The sequence below is a fragment of the Pinus tabuliformis genome, chromosome 6, assembly GCF_031772625.1.
Source record: "Pinus tabuliformis cultivar Carrire ecotype Pingquan chromosome 6, CPIR1, whole genome shotgun sequence".
NCBI classification, from domain to species: domain Eukaryota; kingdom Viridiplantae; phylum Streptophyta; class Pinopsida; order Pinales; family Pinaceae; genus Pinus; species Pinus tabuliformis.
Window position 1 is genome coordinate 839104905 of NC_142292.1, and position 25424 is coordinate 839130328.

The 25424-nt window shown below is 36.6% G+C and overlaps 1 protein-coding gene across 1 annotated transcript; it reads right to left on the minus strand.

Annotated features, from left to right (window-relative positions):
• Positions 1–7154: 7154 nt before the first annotated feature.
• Positions 7155–11287, minus strand: LOC149261483 (uncharacterized). The gene is made up of 2 exons (XM_089369386.1): positions 11041–11287; positions 7155–8254 (listed from the first exon to the last, which is right to left on the minus strand). The coding sequence occupies exons 1-2, from the start codon at positions 11285–11287 to the stop codon at positions 8082–8084; spliced, it is 420 nt and encodes a 139-aa protein (XP_089225512.1). The 3' UTR covers positions 7155–8081.
• Positions 11288–25424: the final 14137 nt, after the last annotated feature.

The window sequence follows — 25424 nt, forward strand, 5'->3', positions numbered from 1 at the left end:
AAGCCAAAAGGCATAACCAACCATTCATACAATCCCTACTTTGTTTTGAAAATAGTCTTCGATGCATCTTGCTCTGCAACTCTGACCTGATGGTATCCACTGTGAAAATCCAGCTTGGTGAAATAAATAGCTTCCTTTAGTTGATCTAGAATATCATCTATGCGAGGAAGGGGGTAACGATTTTTGATTGTTATCTTATTAAGTGCTCGATAATCAATGCACATTATCCACGAGCCATCTTTATTTCTCAAAAAAATGATTGGTGACCCACATGGTGATGTGCTAGGCCTCATGAAGCCTTTCTCAAGAAACTCCTGCACCTACTTCTTGATTTTAGCATTCTCTAAAGCAAATAACCTTTTATACCTGTGGCTGCTATAGTTGTTTCATCTCCCAAGTCTGACCGAAAATCTTTCTGAATAGCTACAGTTGTTGTCTTCTTCTTGGCCTTAGATTTCTTAGGTCTCATCTCTGGATGCAAAATCCAGCAATGCTCATCATCATGCCCCTCCTTTTCACAGTGAGTGCATGAAGCTTTGGCTTTCTGTGTAGTGTTAGCCTTCCTTGCTTTCCACTTATGCTTTCTTTTCTCCCGACTCTTTCTTACAATGGGTTGGGATGGTCCCCCAACTTCTGGATTTCCATTCTTTCCTCTAGCTTCTAGCTTCTAGATGAGTAGCTTGTACAGATACCTCATCTATACTAGTGGGATTAAACATGATGATGGTATGCCTCATGTAGCTGTGTAGACCACCAACGTACTTCAAAAGAGTCTCTGGTGAGTCTAATGAGATACCCAATATCAATGCTCTCTTTCTAAATTCTTGAGTATACCCTTGCACATTTTTCCCCTTCAATTGTCAAAGAGTTTGCAAATTAATCATGGCTTGTTGCATGTAGGCCAGTGGATAGAACTACTTTTTGATTGCAGAAACAAAGTCACTCAAGACAAAGATGGTCTTACCATGTCTTTTCATACATTCTTGGGTTCTGCCTTCCCACCAAACTAAGGCAATGCCTCCTAGGTGTAGGCTTGCCAGCTGAATCTTACTCTTGTCTGAGTTTATGTTCTGTACCCTGCAATACACATCAATTTGTCTAATCCAGTTGTCCAAATTTTCAGCATTTAGCTCTCCATCATATATATGCAAATCAAATTTAACATCTAGCTTAATCAAAGATGCTTTCATATTATGCACCGGGCTATTAGGAGGTGTGAGAAAGCTTTCCTCTTTCCCCTTTCCTTTGGAGTTGTCATGGAAGTGAGACTCATCTTCTTCTTTCTCTTGCTTAGAGCCTGATGCATCTTCCACCTTTTGCTTTCTAAAGTCTCTATACATTTCTTCAACCATAGAATTTATAGCTAGGAAACTCTCTATGAATTGAGGGTCTAGCCCTACAAAACCTTCTTCTGACATTGTCTTTCGAGAGTAGACTCTCCCAATATCAGGATTTGTTTCCACCAACTCTCCTTCTCCTAATTTGAGCTTTGATCTTATGAGCATTCACAGCTTAAACCAGTAGAAGCTTGGCTAACCTTACATCCTAAATCTCTGATACCACTTGATCTGATATTCAACCTATGAGTGACATCAGTTAAAGATTTGTTAAATAAAGGTATTACAAACTCATGTGCTGGTGTTTGTTCTATGTTATTTAAGCAATGGATCAATCAGGTTGCGAGTACACAGACACTTACATGGAAAGACAACAGAGAAATATAGTAAGCAAACATAAAGACACAAGAAATTTTAATAACGAGTTCACTATATTCTCCAGGGCTACGTCTCTGGTCCAGCTTTCAGTGGTGGCCTTATTTTATTGTGCCTTTAAGCAAAGAAATTACAATACAGGGACTCAATGTGAGTTCTCCTAAAGCAGGTTTCGCTTGGCAGGGTGGTTCTTGGATTCCTCAAGCCTCTTGAGTACACAGACTTCTTCTTCCTACCAGCTCTGTGACCTTCTGGTCTACAGTGGAAAGAGCCAAATGTGATGCTCAGTCTTAGACAGATTCCCCTATGGGATGGCTTGAGTCTTCAAGCTATCTAGTGCTCAATGCTACCTCTGGTCAGCTCAATCCTATGTCTCTTCTGCTTTTCTTTATTGTTCTTTGTGTTCAATCCTCCTCTCTGGGTTCACTATTCCACTTCTTTGTCTCTCGACTTCTATCTTTCTCTTCCCTGATTCGACTGTATCTCTTCATAGCTTTAGCCATTCAATCCCTATGCATGTTCAGTTCCTATTTTGCCTTTGTCTCTTCACCTTTTATAGTTGTGCTTGGAGTTCTTGGTTTGGTGTCATCATGAACGCTCAAGGAGTGGCCACTTGTCCTCCTCTAAACGGTGCCAGTAATGCTTCATTAGTTCATTTCTTCAGTTATGTCGTGGATGCATTCTTCCTCCACCATGGTGGCCAAACAAATTTCAAATCCCTTTAAAATGTAGCTTAATTCCCTGTCAATTCTGCTTCTTCCCATCAATTGTGATCCCAGTCATCTAATCTGGGCCCTCCAAATCCGACGCCATACGCATGTTTCGTGCCGTTGACTTGCTCGACCGATAGTGTGCGATCAATGATGGTTTTCTATCACCTCCGCCTGCCACGCGTCGATTAGTGTATGGAATCGCTCTGCTGTCATCCAAAACCTCTTATTGTTTAAGGGTGCCCCAATCAAAACCACCAGTTTCTAAAGCGCAGGTCCCGCCTTGTACATTTAGCACTTTTTCCTTTTCTGCCCACGGTCCTCCGGTTCCCAACGCGACCGAGTGCTCGAGATTCCTCCATTTCGGCCCTGTTTTCCCAGTGATACATGATTAGTGCTAGGCACTAGGTGCTAATCACGCATCAAAATCCACCTCCTTTTCCAGATCTGGGTCTCCCAGGAGATACTTTGGCCTCCTGCACGGTCTCCATGGGCCTCGGTCAGCGCACTTTGACTGAGGTCCTCGTCGTTCCACGTTGACTGCCATTGCCACTGGTTCAAGGTGTCCTTGATTGCTATTTTGGATTTCTTTAGAGATTTGTTCGACTTGATACAGTCAAGGTTCTTTAACAGTCTTCTATGGATCTGATTCGGATCACTCATAGCCCAACATAACCTAAATATCATAAGGATTTTAATGCACCCAAAGATATTGCTGAAAGAGGAGGATTGTAGTCACAATATACATGCCTCTCCATGTGCTCTAGCAATCCTTCCACTCGATCCAACTTCTCGTACTCTATAGTCATCGTGTCGGTCATGCCCCAGCTATTCCACAAGGTTACATGTTCAAGATAGTTTTAGAGAATGTCAAAGGGAGGAGGTAATTTGATTATTCCAAGGGAATGAGTTGGTTCAAGGTCCAACCCATCCCCTAAATGATATTTTTGTGGCCTATGTTCGACATACCAGCCCCGTGGCCCAACACCTTGGTGAACCCTACGTTGTTTTCAATGCATTAGAATGACTTAGGGGTTGGTAGGTTGGTTTGAAATAAACCATGAACCGATCTCATCCAAAAAAGTAAGTTCGCACTCTCCCAACCACAAACACATTCCACCCCTCCACCTTATAGAGCCCATGAACATACGAGACCTTCCAACAACATTGAAGTTGCTCAAACCAGGTCAATGAAGACATGGATTATCACTCTAAAATCTCCACTAGACTACTCCCTCCCCATATTTTACCTCTTGCAAGTTGACCGCCACCCATCCAGTACAACGTTTTGATAAATTAGACCCAATGAGTAGGGTAATGAACCCCCTTCACCACCCAGACTCTATAAAGTGCATATGGACCCAACTGATTGACCCCCAACCAAAGCCTGCAAGCCCAAATGTGAAAGGAAAGAATAAAATTTCTTCCCTACTCCTCCAAAACCCCCAAGTACTAGCACGACCTATAATTAATGACAAAAAATACAAATACATGTAACTAGTGAAGAGACAAAACACCGCGTGATTAGGAAAGACATAGAGAGCCCAAGAGACTAAGTCAAATAGGTGTACCTAACTATTCAAACCATAAGTGCCCTACTAATAGTTCCCTTACAATGTAAATCCCCACTTATGTTGACTTAGCCCTCGCGAGCATAATCGTAGGAGGTCTTGGAGGAGAAGCCTTCTTCCCAGGTCTGAAACACGCACAATCAACAATCATAATGACAGGTAAAAAGCACCACCAGGGTCTAGTCAGAAACACACTCGCGTCTTGCCAAACAACATAAAAGGGGTTGGCTTAGACACAAATCCACCTTTCTCAACAATGAGGACACAAAATCTCATTCCCCACACTCCCATACCCAAACTAACCAGATGTTGCATGAAACTCTAGACAAAATCATATAAATATTTCCCTTGTTCTAGAAAGTTGTTTGTGTGCAGGACATACATTGCATGTCTGCTAAACATTTCCTATGCTAAATTTTGAGTGGGAGCTTGATGTGGGGCCCCCTCCATAACTTTTTCATTGTTAATATGCATCCTCATTTGGAAAAAGACAAATGACATTTTATATATATCAATAAAACTATATTAACAAATATGATTGAGATATGTTGATTGACATTATTCTTCTTTAAATTTATGTTTTTACATGATGTAATTATTATTTGATAATTTATATAGTAATTTTATAATCTTATTACGTAAATGTAAAAAAATGTATTCCATGCATCGATAGGCTAAGATAAACATATGCCAATACATTTTAATCATAATTAGATGGTTAAAATTTGGATTAAATATTAACCTACCAACATTTAGTAAAAAGTTGTTTTAATTAGCTTAACTCATGGGAATTTGATTTCTATAAATGTCATAGTGATCTATTATATAATAAAAGTATCACATGTATCATCTATAGAATATGTATTTTAAGTTACTCCCATTAATGCATAAATGGGTTATGGATTTTAAATTTGAATAAAAATATATTAAATAAAGAAAAATAACATTTTATATAATTCGTACAACTATATTAATAAATATGGTTGAGATATGTTTATTGGCGTTATTTTTCTTTAAATTTACGTATTTACATTATTGAAACATCCCCATTAAACCTTGTGTAAAAATACATAAGATTATAATTTTTTTACGGAATTTACTAGCATGTAATATTATTAATCACTTATTCCATATTCCTTAACTAACCATTAGTTAAAATCATCATCATTACATAAAGTAACTTTAGAAATGGAATAGAAAGTCACATAATGTAATAACTATTGATGCATCATATTAACATAAATCTCCATGATGCAACCTTATATCATTATCATAGTTTATTTAATTCTGCTAGTTAATCACATATTTGATGATGTAAGTATCAATTTCATGTAAGGAAGCAACATCATTATAATTTCACAATAGGAAAACGCAAAAATAGAGACTGATATACCCTGGAAACCCTGAAGTGGAAAACCAACAAACATTTATTTTTATTACATGTTCCTCATTCAATAGCTGTAAGGGAGTTCATCTCTTGACCATTGTTAAAAATATTACAAAGAAATATCATACTAAATTCAACATAACTAGCTAGAAGTCATTACATTAGTCATGATAGCATTTACCCTACAATTCCTTGAGTACTTGTGTCTCTGTTTCCTGATTTTTCCCTGTAGTGGATTATCCTACATGTGATGATCCCTCAACTTGCATGGACCATTATTTCATTTCCTATCATAATGATAAATATAATCCATCCTCCACATAAGTCAGAATCCTTTCGTGCAACTATGATGATCAACAAACTATGACCATGACTATACCAAATCTTTACTAGTTATTCTTCAAACATATTTTTATGTGCATAAATAAAATGTGTACAAAACTATATCGAGACATCTCTTTTTATTCGCATTGCACATGCATTAATCAAATCACATAGCTACCAAAACATGTTGATTTATATTTAAATGTGTATGACTATGACACAGATATATCCTTCCATATGTCACATGTATAAAGTAAAATACATAAAATTACGAAGGCATGCCTATATACCTATTCTCACAAGAAAATGGTAATATTAAAAAAATCACCATAGTTATCATAGTAATATTTAAAATAATCGCCATGGTTATCATTATCTCTTCGCACAAGAAGATGGAAGTTTTTGCGTGAGATAAAAAACACAACTTATATTATGTTCTTTGCATAAGAAAACCTTCTTTCTGAATCCCCATGGTTATCAAAGTAATATTTAAAATAATCACCATGGTTATGAATATAACTTTGCACAAAAAGAGAGAATTAATTCCATGAGATGAACACCACAACTTCTATTATATTCTTTGCATATGAACACCTTATTTCCAAAAGAATAAACCAATGAAACTACCCTTATATATCTTTAAACAATAGTAGCATATTAGCTATTATCTTGTGCATGCAAATTTATAATGTTTATCCAAAAGAAACTAACCCAAAAACCATTATCTTAGTGCATATAAATTCATATTTCTCTAATAAAATAGCTATAATTTTGTGCATGTAAATACATGTTTCTTTCCCGAGAAAGGTAGCATGATAGTCATTACTTTTGTGTATAGAAACACATAATCTTCTCCAAGAAAACTAGCATGGATGCTTATCTTTGTATGCACAAGATTCATATGCAACCTTTCAAGAGAATAACCTTCATTCTTACCACTTCATGCACATAATTCGTATGCAAGTTTTGAAGAAAATAACCTTGACTCTTTGTTTCATTCATACAAACTCTTATGTAATTTTTCAAGAAATAACATGGTTAATTATAATTTTATGCAAAATATTCCAAGAAAATAACATGGCTAATATTCTTATGCAAATGATATTTATATGCATTCCTTTTCCCAAAGATTAGTATAGTTAATTTTACTTTTTACCATACTTCGGAGCAAGAATAACATATATTTTATTTTCACCATAATTAAACACAAAACAACATGTTATTTTTCAAATAACCCAACAAGAACTACCTATTATTTTCGAGTGAAACCCCATCGCTTATGTTTCTCTCCATAAATACTACACATTATTATTTTTTTAAATGGAAATATTTATATTATTTCTACACATTAAAACTACGTCTTCCTTCCTATTAACTAATCTTTCTTTCCCAAATATCATGAAATCTTTTCTAATCCATTTCTATATGTAAAAAACTACATAAATAAACAAGAATGGCTGCGAGGCAGCTAGTCCCTGCCATAGCCATGAACGACCATCCTTTGTTGATTTAGCATAAACCTGAGCAAGGTAGTTCAAGATACCCTTGAATATTCTTTGCTTCGGGCCGTTCGTTTGGCGCAGCGCAAGATCCCAGATCTCACAAGGTAAAGAGAATTGTATTAGGGGCAGAGCAAAATGCCTTCGTTCCAAATTAAGTAGTAAAGCAGTCCCTAGTTTTAGACCCTGTGGACTGACTCAGTTGATCTTTATCCGGTACCATCTACAGTTCTTTCTGTCCCAGATGCATATGTGGTTGCGCAAGCAAAAGCACCAGTTTGGGCAATTAATTTAAGGGCAAAGCATAGCCCGTTCAAGAGCTAGCAGAAGCAAGGCAAGGGTTAGATCCATTCCAAAACCAGTGATAGATTTAGCTTTATATCCATAGCCCATTTAAGATCCATTTTGATATCAACATTGAGACCCAACGGCAGATCCGGTTACGTTTGATTCGTAAGCTAATGACTTATCGCCCGAGTACATTCATAATTATTGGTGGAAATTGATTGGCCTGCATGCATAAATGTCGCTGTCTCTGATTACTTTCGGCTCATCTCACTGCTGGATCATTCGCTCTTGGTTCCGTTCCGCTTATTCCAAACTATCTCCTGACACAAGCTTATAGATACCCTACTTAGTTAAAGGAGAACGAAAGGCCATAATATATAGCTCTTAAGCAAAGGGAAACACATTGGATGCTCGGACAATTACTATTGGAACTACAGCCCACTAGGACATAGGAAAAAAAGGCGGTTTACCCGGTTACAGCAGTCGGTTTAGATTGTGTCTTCATAACAAGCATAGGCAGCAGAGAAAGCAGCTTAGGCAGAATCACATGCAGTAGATGCAAAGGTAGCTAGAACGAGCAGCAGTTGATCTTAATACGTGTCTCCTCGGTGATAAGGCGGTTCCTCAATGGGATCCAGGCTCCAACTAGATTTGCTAGTGAAACAGGGTCCTTTTTTAAGGGCAGGCTCCAACAACCAATTCGAATATGGAAGCACCGAGCCTGAGTGATCATGATATCTTCCAATGGTTGGAGCAATGTTATCTGTAAAAAAGACAAAATATAAAGTTGGGGTTAATTATAGTAATTTATGAACGAAATCCTAACACACAACTTTATGTTGATAAAAATTAGAACATGTTAAATTGAGAGGTATGACATGGAGGATTGCTACTAGGTCGTGTAAGTCAATGAGAATCCACGTAGGGATCGAAACGAAGTCAACGAAGCATCGAAAATACCTTGGCATTCGAGTGACCTGGGTGTATAACGTGCACAGTATATAAAAGAGGCAGGGTCTATCAAAACTTTGGCAATGGTGCATACCATACCATATGCGCTGCTTTGACTGGAATAACGTTGTATTAATATGCCTCAAAATCTCAGTTAAATCGAAATAGTAAAGGAAGAGTGCACTGAGAAAGAGAATGTGATGCATGAACAGAATATTAAATAATTTCTCCATAACCAACAAATTATATTCCAATTTTATACGCTATAACCAATATCTCGCCAGCAGGGATATAGTTTAAATATTCATGTTTCATAATAATTTTTTTATTAAGAGAAGGCGGCCCCACCACCAGAGACAAACCTACGGCCACGGAAACCTGTTTAAAATTTATGAGCCCCTTGCAACCAAGTTCTTCCTTCATTCCCATCTGATTGGCGACTCATGTCAATCATCTGCCAGATCACTCGGCAATTCCATTTTCTTCTTACACGATGACACACGTGGCACGTCCTGGTGGATACCTCCTTTCCACAGCCCAGCGCTGTTGTACCTGGCTTCCAGTGATGGATCTTTGTGCTTCGAGGATCACAGGGAACCGAAAACCGTTCCGCCCCCGCACCCCCCCGGGCCGCACAATAATTGTTTACAATCCCACGACCCAACCTCTGCAATGTTTTGACGGTGCCGGAGGAAACGTCAATCGTTCTAAAGAATTGTTTGATCGGGATCGCCTTTGTCAGAAGTCTGGGCGCATGCAAGATCGTGCTTAGTGGACCTTGTTCTAACAGGATGACGTGGACGCTTATCTATGATGCATAGGCCGACACGCGGAGAAAGCTACCTGACCTGGATGACATGAGAAAGCTATGTGGCATAAACATGTCATCCCCTGTTTGAACATAACGCATAATGCATGATAGAAACGTGGCTGAACCGCAGGACAACCGTGACAAGTGCATGTTGGATAGCTGAGCGAAAAAACTTAGAAGCTCTCTGCTTCTCGGAACCATGCTCAGATCACTGCAACTTTCTTTGAAATTTGGATGCGCAAATGTTGAGCGAAGTTATGGTTGGGATCATACAAAACCGCTGAACAGGCAACCCGTGCTTATGACGCCGCAGTGTATTACCTGAAAGGTCCTGTCGCCCATTTCAATTTCCCAGATTTTGTGCCCCTTATTCTGCCTGTGTCTTCTCATTCCCCTAAGCAAATCAAGAATGCCGTTGTCTTCTAACGTTTGTTAATAACATTGTTAAACTTTGAATTTGAATCAGGCAACATGCAAGTGCTGAAATGATCCAGTTTCTCATTATTTTTTGTTGTATGGCAGAGCAAGAGGAATCCCAAGCTATTCTGGATTTCTGCTGCTGCTCCCTTGACATCAGTGATTATAGCTATACCACGACGGCCCAGGAAACCTGGTTCAGCCCAACTGCAGGTAGAGATCAAGAAACCCAACTGCATGTAGGTTTCTTTCCTAGTTTTCTATTTTTTATTTTTTCTCAGCGGATAAGATAAAGATTATATTTCCTTATTTATAAGATTCACTGTCCGAAAAACAGAAAACACCAAATAACCTCGGCTTGCATAATTTTCTGTTTTCCGGCGCTCTGTAAGCAATTATTCCTGGCTTGATTCGTTAAAAGTTCTCCTTTCTTTATTTTTCTCTGTTAAATCACCCCTAGGTTATCATGATTTTACTGTTATTTCATATCTTTGAATTCTTCAGGTCTGAGAGAACTGTATGGATTTGATATTTTAAATTCTAATTAAGAGTTGAGCAGTGCAGTGTTTCGGAAGAAATTGTTTAATGCTTCCCTATCGAATTTTATACTTGTTTATCGAATAAAGATAGATATAAAATACAGAGGGCATGAGGAGCAAGACGAGAAAAATATATGTTCTCCAATCACTGTAAACAAATTGCAGGGATAAATATACTACGCTGTACATACGGCGAGAGCAAACAAATAGGAAAATTGGTTTGTAATTTTTTGTTTGCTGTCTCAGGTATTTGCAAGATTATAAAGCTGGAAATTAACAGATTTTCTAGTCCCTTATTAGGTGCTCTACTTATAAACATGCAATGCATAAAACAAGTAGAGATTTAATTTCAAGCTAAAATACATAATTGCAGTCTTTCCACTAATATGAAGTTCCTATTGCAGAACATTAAATCTGCTCCTAAATAAGATTAATGATCTGTCCAAAATTCTGTTAATGCAATGAAAACAGACTTACATATCCCATTCATACATTGAAATTTCGTTCCTGTTTATGCTGTCTCAGGTATTTGCAAGATTATAAAGCTGGAAATTAACAGATTTTCTAGTCCCTTATAGGTACCATTCTCTCTTTTGAGACACTTGTAGGCAAAAGAGGCAACAAAAGAGGCATTTGTAGCCCAGCGAAGCAATTAGAAGCTCAAGATAAGGCTCGGGGAGCTGCTGAGCAGCTGTTTGCACAGCAAGAAGGTGGAAAGCAAGCAGCTAACACTCGCCGAGGTGAGTTATATTTCGTTACCACTATGGAATTCATCTTATATCAAAAATTTAACAAAATCAGAAGAACAGGGAGATGAACAAAAAAATTCACCTGACTGATATTTGTTGGTTTCTCTGACCACTGTTCTGTGTTTGTAATTGAGCAGCGTGTTTTCTATAAAGAAGTCTGCCTGAAATCCCGTCTGAGCCATGTGGGCATGGACGCGTTTACCATCTGCAAGGGCTTTCTCCTTGACACATCCGTACAACAAAGAAGTATAAACAGAGGAGTCACACTGGTCAATAGTATTGAGAATTTGCAGCGCTTCATTGCACGCTACTCTTAGTTCCTCACTCATTCATTGCTCTTAGTTCCTCACTCATTGATGATGCGAGTTGCAGAAAGAATCCAGACCTACTTGCATAAAGAAGCCAGAGAAGCTAGCGTAAATACTACGAGCAACACATGAACAGAACATGCAGACACCGAATCAACATGCAGACACCGAAGCATGCAACATGCAGTAACCGATCGCAACAAGTGGCAACTTCAGCTACTTATAAATTAGTGTAATCCGCATCATAAGTTTTCTTAACATTAAATGTTGCAAATTAATGCTAACGCAAAGATAGCATTACTTCATGCAGCTGTGAAGGATGAATGAGAAAGACCGGTGAAAATGCAAGATAATATATAGTTATTAGCTTTGGTTTTTGACGTCTAGCTTCGGTTTTTTGGAAAGAGGCCAAATAAGATGTAAAATCAGGATTGGGAATAAAACTTTGGTTAATTGCTGATGACCGGGGACTAAGAGCAGGTCAACTAATGCTATATCCGTCGGGAACGATTACTATAGTCCATGCCTGGAGGGCAGGGACTAATAACGTACTACAACATAACGATATTGTAAGGGAAAGCAGAGTTAGAAATGTAACTGCAAAATTGAAAAAATCAGAAAATCACTTTAGGTATGTTAATTCATTAGAAATCCCTAAAGCATTTTCATGATATCACAATAAATACATTTTAAGCTAATAATTCTATGGAGAAACTGAGCTTTGGATCAAACGTAGTTGATGGACTATTTTAAACATGAATGTAACTATCAAGTGAAATACATGTGATGAGTGCAATATATGGGAAAATAAATTACTTTATACCCTTTACTAAAATAAGAAATCTTATTAGATTTCATAGGAGAATAAGAAATCTTATAAAATACAATATCAACTCTTCAAGAAAATTTATTTTTAGTCTATTTCTCACGATTTCACTAACTTGAGGTCTTGGATCCATGGGTTCTTCCACAAAGGCAATGATAAGCCTAATTATCCACCTCCTTTGTTTTCTCCCTTGCACAATGTTACTATGCATCAATTATATCTTAGGAACCCATCCCAACTCAACTCTAATTTCAAGAAATTTTATTTAAGTGAAATGTAATTTTCATGGTAGTTGTAAGCCATTTAAAACCCTAATGGATTCTTAATGCCCACCATAGGACATCAAGAGAATGGATGCACATAACACATACTAAAACCATAAGATTTTCATATTTATGTGGATAGGCATTCCTTTTGGATCAATTCCCCTCACACTTTCGTCTACCCTTTTTTGTGGATGTGGCATATGTTTGCTGTTAAAAGTAGTTAAGTTATGTGGTTCACTGAATTTAATTGCATTTTGTGAGAGCCACTGGTTTGATAGGGAGATTTATCAGAAATAGAATGGAACTCATGGTGTTATCGCTAAAGGGGCAACACGATTAATTCTCCAATGAAGTTTGAGACTCGATGTTGGGAAAGTAAATTCACCTTCGAATTCATGAGGTTGGCTTTGGGAGAAGATAATAGTTGTGATATTTGGCAAGAGAATAACGTTGCAATTTGCAGTAGTGGGGAATCGAATCTGGGGTATCAAAGAAACCAATCCTTTAAGTGGGTTTGTGGTTAGCAAGATAGGTGTTGATTTTGGAGGAATGTTTATTCCTGATACAAGAAATTTTCAATCCTTGTTTTTCGTGGCGTTTGACTAAAATAAGAATATCATGTCTATACAGGTTTTTTTTCCATGATAATATTTAGTGTTATACATTATAAAAATGATACCTTCTTTGGTAACTTATTTAAATTAAATCTACGTTTTATGATATCTTGCATGCCCCTTGTGTGACATTTTAGGGATTTGATGAAAAACCTATCCATAACTAAAGATATAGTTTTCAATGGAAAAAGTTCATAGGTAACATGTCACCGTTAGGGTTTTATATCTTAATATATTTTTTTTATAAAAACACTAAAGTATTGGTATTCCTTTTTTTTTACATGGGTTTCCTTCTAGAGATACTCCAAGGCCTTCTTGTCCTCGAGTCGACCTGAGTCATAGGTAATATCCATCCTTAATTTAATTTATTGTATCATTCGGTCAATGAAGTCTCATTAGATTAGAAAGCCTCTTTACATACATAATTCAATGAAATATTTTTCTGGGAAATTTTCAGTGAAATGGTGGTGGGAAGGGTATTTTTTCCTATGCTTCAGGTTCTTAGCCATTGGATTTGTTACTTCCACTTGGTATGCTGAAGCATTTGGTTAAACTTGCATCCACATGATCAAAATTCATGGATCAAGGAAAGGAAGTTGGTCACCCAAAGGAAAAAGAAGTAAATAAAAATAGGCATAGATTTTTACATACAAAAATAGACATATATATTCACCCCTGAGGGTTATCTCCATTTCCATGATAATGAGTCATGGTAATGATGAGTAAGTTGATTCAAATTTATGCTTAACTTCCTAGCAATGATGATGTATGACTTACTCACCGCATATTACCTATTGAATCATGATAAGTTGTGACCTTCCTAAACAATTTCAACTTAATGTACGCAACCCCAGTTATTTCAATTATTTTTAGTTTTGCAATCTTAAGTACCTAGAATGCAGTTCCAGGTAGCTGTCTATATGAAAATTTCATGGATCTGCATTTTTTTTTTAGACAGGGGTCAATAATCAAGTAGGAGTGGCTAGAAGGTTATGAGAATATTTCATGAAACATGTTGTCTTTTCACAATATAATCCCTTTGTGGTAGCTATGGTGGCAATAATACTTAACAGAGCATTTTCTGAATTTCACTAAGAAAGATGCCTATTTTTTCAAAACATATGTTGAAGCATAAGCTTTTGGCACTTGTAAATTTGATTTAATTTTGACATTCACCCTAAGATCTCATTTTTCCACATTTGGCCAAATAATATTTTACAAACATTCATGGACATTACTAGACATTAGAGATTTGTTTTATTTATTTTTTTCTGAACATAATTTGCAAATATCTCGTTGTATGAAAGTATTTTATGTGGAAAAATCCATAATATTTAGAAAATATCTACTTAGCAATTTTAAGTTTATAAAAAATTGTAAATATTTTTACACTTCACAAATTTCTGGTTCTTAAGTGTTCCCTACTAAAATCATAATCCCCACATATATTTGGAAGCTGACATAGACCAGTGTTTAAAATTTTGTCACCTCCACAAAGCAAGATATTGAATATGGTACTCTTTGATCAATGTGTTGAATATTCTTACAATCATAAACACGGATTCAACATTTAGCCATGGCTTAGAGCTCTATATTCCATCTTTATTTTAATATTATTTTCTACTATTATCATTATCCTATTATCGTCAACTGCTTATGGTTTCGGTTTGTACCATTAGGCCTACATTAAACATAAATATTCATCTAAATAAATGCTTCAGTATAGGCGTATATGGAAAACCATCAAAATAAATGTTTCATTATAGTTGTAAAAGGAAAAGCATCTAAATAAATGTTGGGTTGTATCTTTTACATGTTTTGGTAACTTATGTTTTTTCGCTAGGCCAAACCATTAAATATATTTTATGTTAAATGTGCTTCTATAAGTTTTGTTCTTTGAACTATATATACCTTTTTTTTAACACAATTGATAACTAAATTATGCCTTTGTTGAGCATGATTTCCAATGTTTTTAGCTAAAATTGTCTTCTTCATTTCAACAATCATCTATAAAATGTTAGCTAAACTATATTCATTGGTCAAAATTACTTTTAAAAGAGGAGGGTATGTTTCATAGTTATATATTTTGATTGAATGATGGTAATGAAATTGTTTTTACATCTTTCCTTTTGTTAAACTACATTATTGACAAGAACATTTCATGTGGAGCCTTAATTGTGTAATGATATGTTTGTTTAATTTAAAAATTATAGTTGTCTCTGAAACTTTTGAAAGATAGAAAGAAGTGGTGTATGTACACCTCAACTTTAAGTGTATTGTACTGTAGCCCTCAAATTGGATCTCATTGACTAAGCTTCACCATTGTTGCTTAAGTGTCTTCTTATTATATGTTTATTTTACTAACAAATATTTATGTTATAACAAAGATTCTAACCTCTCATTTGCAATTCTATCAATCTGAATTAGGTTGTTGCTTGTCTATGTTGGAACTCATTACTAATATGTTTCTAGAATAAAATAGCCTAGCCCTAATTCTCTGGAAATTAGTTTAAGCCTTAAGGTTAAAGTGTTCCCACTTAGAGGCTGATAAAGTAGAAGAGAAACTAGTCAAGGAATTAATGATGTAGGGATTAGTTGTCATGAACCCTTTTAAAGAAGTTATAATGTCCAATATTGTCTAGAAAGTTGTGGTGTCTGGAAGTATTAGCTTTCCAAAAATTACTATTCTTTTATGTGGAAAAAGTTTCACTGGACAGAGTGATTATTTCATTGAAATATTTATATATTCAAAGGGCACACATGAGCATTTTTTTTTTGGGGGGGGGGGGGGGGGAGGGGGGGTTGTGGAAGGGGGAATTTTCATCAGTATTTGTATTCTCTTTAGAAAATAAAATTAAGGTTTGATTCTCCTTTTCGAGGTAATTTGTGGGCATTCTATTATCTACCTTTCATAAGTAAATATATTTTGTTCAGGGATGATTAACTATTGAATTTTGCTTTTCACATTTTTGTGGTATGTTGTTTCAATAAAAAGGTTGACTCATATGTTAATTTACTGTAAATTGAAATATGGTGGTTAATTTTTTTAATTTCTTATTGTTTTATCATATCATTTTTGAAAAAGAAAAATAAGTTGCTTTTTTTCTTGACAATTTTGTGTTTAGGCATTTTTCTAGCATTTATAATTGATTTTCTTCATGTTTCCTATGGGATATAATGGATACTTTCAAACTTTTCAATGGAGCTATACAACATATACAGAGAAAAGTTGTCTCAGTACTTGAAGCTCCCATTTTACCAAAGAAATTATTGCAGCGATATTTTAATTTTTGGTGCTTAAGAAGAGTCACTTTTGGATGTATGTATATTGAAAAGGCCCATGCTAGTGCCATGTACAAGATCTCATGTCAACTCCATATGTTCAATTTTTATACTAAATTTACCTGTCATGCAAGATTTTGAATCTTTATAGTTAATTTAAAATGCACAGTTTCTCCCTTTATATATCATTGGAGGTCTATACCAATTTTTGGGGGATTCAGAAAAGGCACATTCCAAAGGTATGTATATTTATGGAGCCCATGTGAGAACTATGGACTGGATTTTGTGTTGGCTCTAGCATGATCAGTCTCTTTGTTGAAGTTCCTACTCTACATGATTTTGATCTTTTATCATCATAGTAGTTATATTGCCTATTTTCATCATTTTTCTATAGTTGTAAACAATTTTCAATTTCTTAAGTGATTTCTTTCATATACAAACTTGTATTAGAAGAGCCACAAAACATGGGGACTCCATTTTTTACTTCGTTTAATCTCAAGTTTAAACAATCAACTTTGATGGTATTAATTAGGTTGTTGAGCATATTAACCATGTGAAAGTTGCTTCCTTGTTCTAGAATAGTTATGTTTTTCATCTATTGCAAGGTTGCTGGTGCTACCTAAGCCAATGAAACCCACGAGGCTTTACAAAGTTTTATAATTTATTTAAAATTTTAGAATTTAGAATTTATAAAGTTTTTAGGTCTAATTCTTTCAAGGGTGTTAGCTCAATGTAAGAGCACATACTTTACAAGTAGGTGGTTGGTGGTTCAATTCCATCATGCCCTAATATTCATAGGAAATGGTGACAATCACTATATGTCCATGATCAGGTGCTCATGTCCTAAGTGTCGTAAAATTCTCAAAATTTAAGGTGCTTAGAACTGGTTGAAAGTTGAATGACTGAAAAGTTCTCGTCTTCCCGATTCCGGCGCCGCAAACGGTTCGAAAAACGGTCGCCATATGAGGAAGTTATGGCAAAAAAAAGAATTTGTCCATAACATTAGAAATTTTAATTTTTCAAAAAAAAATTAAAAAGGAATATTCCGCAGGGCACGAAATTCGAGGCAACCACCAAACATTAAATGTAACTGCAGTTAAGTTGGCAGACTTTTGGCAGGAGCGCCAAATTTGGCGGACCCGCCATAATTGGCAGAGCTAACTGGAGTTAACTAAAGTTAGCTGGAGTTTTTCTAGGGGCAAACTGGAGAAACTTTAAATGGCCATAACTTTGGCTAGGAAAGTCAGTTTTGGACGATTTTGTTTTTTGATTTTGGGTATTTTCGACCTTCTGAAGCTATTAGTGCAAGTATTACAGCCATTTGAGGTCATTTTGCAGGGGCTTTGGAGCCGTGAAAGTTCTAGGAGCCACTAGGGCCCAGTTTTGTGAAGACTGTATAGGGTTGGAGGTATCCATTGGAGGTGATCCAATAGTCAATCCTGAAAGATTCAAGTTTTTTGAATCCATTTTTACCATCTATTTCTCCTGTAGATGCTTCTATTCAGCTGTATTTTCAATTTGAGCATTTAATAAAAACAAGGACAAGCCCGGTTGGGAGCCTTGGACCCAGCAAACGTATCCCTGTAGGGGGTGAACTGCTTTATCAACTTCTTTTGCATTTGTGGTTGATTTATTTTGCAGAACAAATTCGTTTTAATGTGTTAAACAGTAAAAGGAAATAACTATGCTATGCTTAAATGGGTCATAAATAGCTGAAAATTTGATGTGTTTTCTTTCTGCAAGACATGGAAATCTTTTAAACATGTTTAATTCTGAATTGAATACCTTGCAAACAAATTTCAAGTAGTTTCAAATTCAGATCAAGTTGGTATCAGAGCTCAGGGTTTTGTGCAAACATCTTCTAACTGTCTTGCAAAGTATTGATGCTTACCAGGTTGAAACTTAAAAGAGGGGAAGGACAGTTGACTAGAGAATGAGAGAATCCTCAGTCAAGGAAGGCCAGAGAGCCATCACCTCCACCTTCAATTTCACCTCAAGAGTCTCAGCAGAAGCTTCAAGGATGTCTGAACATGAAGGAGAAATTCCTATAGAGACAGATCCAAGAGAAGAAGAAAGATTCTTCAGAAAGGCTTTCTTGGACCTCACTAAAATGGTGAGGATATTGTACCAAGAAAGAAATGAAAATTTGGCTGGAGAAGGGTCCAAACATCCACATGAAGGAGAGGGCTCTTCCGGAGGTAAGAAGGATGATGATCATTCCAAGAAAGGACATGGAGGAAATGGTGATCCACCACCCCCATCTTCACCTTCTTCCTCTTCATCTTCGTCTTCTTCTGTTCATAAGCATAGATCCTCTGGAAAAAGTCCCTTTTTGAAGCTTGATGTAAAATTCGAATTACCTATGTTTAATGGTGAAGTGAATGCAGAAAATCTTGACAACTGGATTATGGAGTTGGAAGTTTACTTGAGGATCCAGAATATGCATGACGATGCCACAAAGATTCAGTTGGCTTCTTTGAGAATGGATGGAGCAACATTGGTCTGGTGGGAGGCCAAGACTAAAGAGGAGATCAAGAAATTTGGTAAGGTTATCTTAACATGGCCTGAATTTTTGTTAGCCATTAAAAAACAGTTTTATCCTCTTGCTCACATGCAGAAGGCCATTATGAATTGGAAAAATTTCAGACAACTTAAGGGTCAGAGTGTCCAAGACTACACCCAAGAATTCAGGAGAAGAGCTCTCTTGTTAGGGGTAGATTTACAGACCCAAGAAACCTTGCTGAAATAAATCGGTGGCTTACATAGCTACCTTAGACAAACCATCTTGATGTTTAACCCTACTAGCCTGGACGAGGTTTGTGTCCAAGCTACCCATTTAGAGGCAAGGGGAAAAAACACATTTGAAGAGGGTAGAAACAAGCCCCCCAAGGGGAAAAGCAAAGAGAAAACCTCCAAGGGAAAGGGCAAAAAGAATGCATCTGTCAAACAGGAGAGTGAGAAAGTGATCTGTAAACACTGTTCTAAACCAGGCCATGAGGAGAAAAACTATTGGAAATTATATCCTGAAAAAAGACCTCAATTTAACAAATCCAAAGGGAAACAGAAAACTGTTGCTACTACATCTACACCACAAGATTTAGGGGAAGATTCAGGTGATGAAACCAAAATTACAACCATGGGTTTGAAAAACTTGAAGGAAAAAGAAATTGAAACTCAAGCCAGCACTAGTACCTCAAACTGCCATGTACAAGCTCCTAATGAGGAAGAAAGAATTGAACTGTTTCATGTGAGGGTGATTTCAAAACATACTAAAATTGACACACTTTTTGATAGTGGGTCACAAGCAAACCTTATATCAGAGAAATTGGTCAAGCAGCTTAAACTTGAGACCGTTCCACATCCGAAACCATATCCACTTGGATGGATTTGCAAGGATGCAAATTTACAAGTTTCAAGAAAGTGCACATTGCGCTTTGCAATTACTGCACATTTTATTGACACAATTGAACTTGATGTGGTACCTTTTGATATAGCAGGAATTGTTTTGGGAAGTCCTTACTTGTTTGAGAGGAAAGCTATCTTTCATCGCCATGAAAACAAATATCATTTGTTCAAAGATGGCAAGGAGTTCATTGTTAGAGCTCATCGCAAGAAGACAAATATAGCGATGGTGAATGCAGGACAGGTAAAAAGGCTGGTCAATTCAAGTAAGAATTTTTTTCTTCTTATGATTAAGCCCAAGGTTGATGTGAATCATGAGTCATTTGACAATTGTGATCCAAAACTTAAATCAGATCTGTATGATGTAGTTGATGCATATCATGAGATGTTTCAGGAGCCAACAGGTTTGCCTCCTAAGAGGGAGATTCAACATGAAATCCATTTGCATCCAGATTGTCCTCTTCCAAACATAGGCATGTACCGCATGTCTATTATGGAGAATGCTAAAATAAAGAAGCAAATCAAGGACTTGTTGGACAAGGGTTTCATAAGGCCAAGTACTTCGCCATGTGGGTCATTGATTGTATTGATTCCAAAGAAAGATGGCACTTGGCGTATGTGTGTTGATTTCAGGGCCTTGAACAAGATAACGGTAAAGAATCGTTACCCACTCCCAAGGATAGATGATTTGCTAGACCAGCTGAAAGATTCTCAATATTTCACTAAGCTAAACTTGCACAGTGGATATCATCAAGTAAGAATTGAAGAAAGTGACATTTGGAAGACAGCCTTTAAAACCAAACAAGGACTCTTTGAGTGGCTTGTGATGCCATTTGGTTTGTGCAATGCACCTGCAACTTTCATGCGGGTAATGGATGATGTCTTGCATCCTTTTCTTGATTATTTCGTTATTGTCTACTTAGATGACATCTTAATTTTCAGCAAGTCTAGAGAAGATCATGTCATGCATGTTAGAAAAGTACTTGATGTTTTGAAGAAGAATCAGTTATTTCTTAAAATGTCAAAGTGTGAATTTGGAAAGACTTCTTTGGTTTATTTGGGACACATAGTAGGAGGAGGTGCTTTGAGAATTGATCCTGCTAAGATTGAGGCTATTGTGAAGTGGCCTACTCCCAAATCCATAACAGAGGTAAGAATTTTTTTGGGTGCAGCTCAATATTGGAGGAAGTTTATCTCTAACTTCTCTTCTATAGTAGCTCCTATGCATGCAGTGAAAAGTGTGAAGCATGCTTTCCAATGGGGAGGCAAGCAGCAAAAATCTTTCGAATCTTTGAAAGAGAAGATTAGTTCAGCTCCAGTCCTTGCATTTCCGGATTTGAGACAGCCATTTGCTTTTCATTCTGAAACTTTTAATGGTGTTGTTGTAAATTATCCTACATATGATAAGGAGTTGTATGCGTTGGTACAAAGCGTCAAAAAGTGGAAACACTACTTGATGGGCAAAGAAACTGTTATACATACCGACCATCAGCCCTTACAGTACTTGCAATCACAAAGCAAGTTACAACAATCACGACACTTCAGATGGATGGGCTTCTTGCAACAGTTCCATTTGGTAATAAGGCATAAGAAAGGTACATTGAATAAGGTTGTTGATATGCTTTCAAGGCCTATTATTGGTGTTGTTACTTTACTTGAGAATGATTCCATTGTACATGATAGTTACATAGAACAATATGCATCTGATGATGACTTTAAAGATGTGTATGCTAACTTGAGTAAAGGAAATCATGTAGAGGAAAATGACTATCACATGCATAACAATTTGCTGTTTCATTTGGGAAAGTTGTGTATACCACAGGGGGAGAGGATAAATGTCATAAGAGAAGCTCACTCTTCTCTTATTGCTGGCCATTTTGGTGTGAGCAAAATAGTTGCACATCTACAGAGGTATTGCTATTGGCCTCACATGGTAGATTCTGTTTCAAGGCTCATAAGAAGTTGTTCATTATGTGCTACAAGCAAGCCTAGCAACAGGAAGCTTGGTTTGTATACTCCTTTGCTGGTACCTTCTAGACTATGGGAGAGCATCTCTATGGATTTTGTAGGAGGTTTGCCAAAATTTTGAAAGCAGCATGATTATTTATATGTAGTAGTTGATCATTTCAGCAAAATGTGTATACTTATGCCTTGTAAGAAAACTATAACTGCTGAACAAACTGTTGAATTATTTTTTCATCATGTATGGATTCACTTTGGTTTGCCTACTTCCATTATTAGTGACAGGGATTCCAGATTTGTGGGGAATTTTTGGTCCAACCTATGGGAGATGATGGACACAAAGTTGAAGAAAAGTACTGCTTTCCATCCGCAAATAGATGGACAAACCGAAGTTGTGAACAGAACCATTGTGCAGCTCTTGAGAGGTTATTGCAGCAAGCATCCCAAGCTTTGGGATGAACATTTGCACTACATACAGCATGCTTACAATCGTGCCAAGCACTCTTCCACAAACACCTCACCGTTTGAAGCTTGTTTTGGTTACTTGCCAGAATCACCTCTTGATTTCATTCATGAGAATGATGTTGCCATTGAGGGACATAGTGACATTAACAAAGCTCGTTCATTCATTGAAAGAATTCAGCAAATACATCAGCAAATTCAAGAACAACTTGAGAAGAGTCAAGGCAAGTACAAGGAAAGACACGACAAGCATAGAGTCGATCACAAGTTTCAAGAAGGAGATGAGGTATGGATGTACATTAATAAGGAAAGGATGCAAGGAGAAGGTAAAAAGTTGAAGTCTATTCGTTATGGTCTATTCAAAATCCTCAAGAAGGTTGGAAATAATTCTTTTCATTTAGATTTGCCTTCCTACATGCAAATGTATTATGTTGTCAATGTGGAGAACTTACGTTTGTATGAACCTCCTTTGATTGCTGATCATGAAAATGTTGTTCAGCTGCCATCTATAGAAGATTTCTCGCCAGAATTCTTAGATGAGCTGAAAGAAGATACAATCCTGGATAGAAGGACACACACTTCAAGGAGAGGCAGTGTAGATTATGTTCGGGTTGGTTTCAAAGGTAGCAAACCGAACAAAGCAAAGTGGATGGAGGTGGACAGAGTGAGGGAGCTATACTCTCACCTCTTTAACAGGTAGTTGAAGGCTTTGGGGTCCAAAAGCTTCCCAATGGGGAGGCGTGATCAGGTGTTCATGTCCTAAGTGTCGTAAAATGCTGAAAATTTAAAGTGCTTATAACTGGTTCAATGTTGAATTATTAGAAAGTGCTCGTCTTCCCAATTCCGGTGCCGCAAACGGTTTGAAAAACGGTCGCCGTATGAGGAAGTTATGGCAAAAAGAAGAATTTGTCCATAACAATAGAAATTTTAATTTTTCAAAAAAACATTAAAAAATGAATATTCCACCGGGCACGAAATCCAAGGAAACCACCAAACATTAAATGTAACTGCAGTTAAGTTGGCGGAATTTTGGCAGGAGTGCCAAATTTGGCGGACCCGCCATAATTGGCGGAGCTAACTGGAGTTAACTAAAGTTAGCTGGAGTTTTTCTAGGGGCAAACTGGAGAACTTTAAATGGCCATAACTTTGGCTAGGAAAGTCGGTTTTGGACGATTTTTTTTTTTGATTTTGGGTTTTTTCGACCTTCTAAAGCCATTGGTGCAGGTCTTACAGCCATCTGAGGTCATTTTGCAGGGGTTTTGGAGCCGTGAAAGTTCTAGGAGCCATTAGGGCCCAGTTTTGTGAAGAATGTATAGGGTTGCAGGTATCCATTGGAGGTGATCCAATAGTCAATCCTGAAGGATTCAAGTGTTCTGAATCCATTTTTTCCATCTATTTCTCCTGTAGATGCTTCTATTCAGCTGTATTTTCAATTTGAGCATTTAATAAAAACAAGGACAAGCCCGGTTGGGAGCTTTGAACCCAGCAGACATAGCCCTGGAGGGGGTGAACTACTTTATCAACTTATTTTGCATTTCTAGTTGATTTATTTTGCAGAACAAATTCGTTTTAATGTGTTAAACAGTAAAAGGAAATAACTCTGCTATGCTTAAATGGGTCATAAACAACTGAAAATTTCATGTGTTTTCTTTTTGCAAGACATGGAAATCTTTTGAACATGTTTAATTTTGAATTGAATACCTTGCAAACAAATTTCAAGTAGTTTCAAATTCAGATTAGTCCCTATATGTGTCAATACTGATGGTTTTTAAAGGGCCATCATCAAAAGTCATTTTTTATATATGAAATGGTGACAGTTAATGAATGTCACCATATATATGCATCAATAGTGAGGGTCATGAAAGGTCCATCACCATAAATCATTATTGTTCATATGAAATGGTGACGGTCACTATCCATCATTATAATCATTATTTGTGATGGACCTTAAATGTCACCACAACACCTATACTTTTGGTGACGTGGCCTTTGGTGACGTTCATTTTTTAGTGATGGAAGTTATTTTGACCATCACCAATGAGATTATGGTGACATTTTTCAACCCTCACCAAAATATGAAAAGGTGGTGGTTAACAAATGTCACCATATATATATATATATATATATATATATATATATATATATATATATATATATATATATATATATAATGAGGGTCTTAAAAGGTTTGTCACCATAAATCATTGTTGTTCATATGAAATTGTGTCCGTCACTATCCGTCATTATAATCATTATTCATGACAGACCTTGAATGTCATCACATCACCTGTATTTTTGGTGACGCCACTTTTGGTGACATAAGCAATTTTGACTGTCACCAATGAGCTTATGCTAACAATTTTCGAACCTCAACAATCACCCTTTTTGTTTTAGTGATTTTACTATTACTTCTAAATCATACACCATGATTTCAGTTATGGTTTTTATGTCAACATAGGACCGTTGAGTATAATGGTGGGATGAGGTTTCATGATATGATGACATGACGATAATGATGCACATGTGGTTCTTATTTATTTAGTCGTTATGATAATTATTTTATATGCTCATGATAGATATGATATGCAGAGGTATTATTATGTTATGATATGAGGATATATTAACATTTGGTTATTTTATTATGTGATGCCATGATATGTATTTGATGTTGATATGTTGATGTTATAACTTATGAGGGTATTCTATAATGTGAAGCATGTAGTAATGACATGCAAATTTTATGACATGCAAGAGTATGCAATCATTTTCTATTTAGAATGTTGTGATTAAAAATGATGTTATGTTATCATGATTACATGCAAGAGTTGGCATGTGGATTATTTTCTATTATTTTATAATTATATTTAATGCATTGGATGCATGTTGAGATAACCATAAATGAGATTAGAGGGTCGGCATATTTGATGATCTTGCAGGATCCCATATTTGTGAGAAAGAATATGTAACACCATATGGGTTGAGGAAAGAGTCAATCAACATTACATATGCTAGTGGTTCATTTTTCTTGTATAGCGCTTGATGGATAGCTCTTGAAGTGCCATGGGACCATCTTGAGGAGGCCAAGTGCTTGATATTAGATTGGTATGTCGAATTCTAGTGGGTTTGTAAGGAATTTGATATCTGGGGTTGTGCACCTTAGTGAGTGTGGAGGGAGTGGGCTAGCCTTGCAAGATTCTCAGAGTCATTGAGTATTGGCCTTGGTTGTCTGCATTGGGGCATATGATGTCTAAGCCTTGGCATGATCCTTGGAGCTAGACTTGGGGTATGGTATATATTGCTGAGACTTTATTCCTGGTTCCGAAAGTTGGGAAAAATGATAGAGA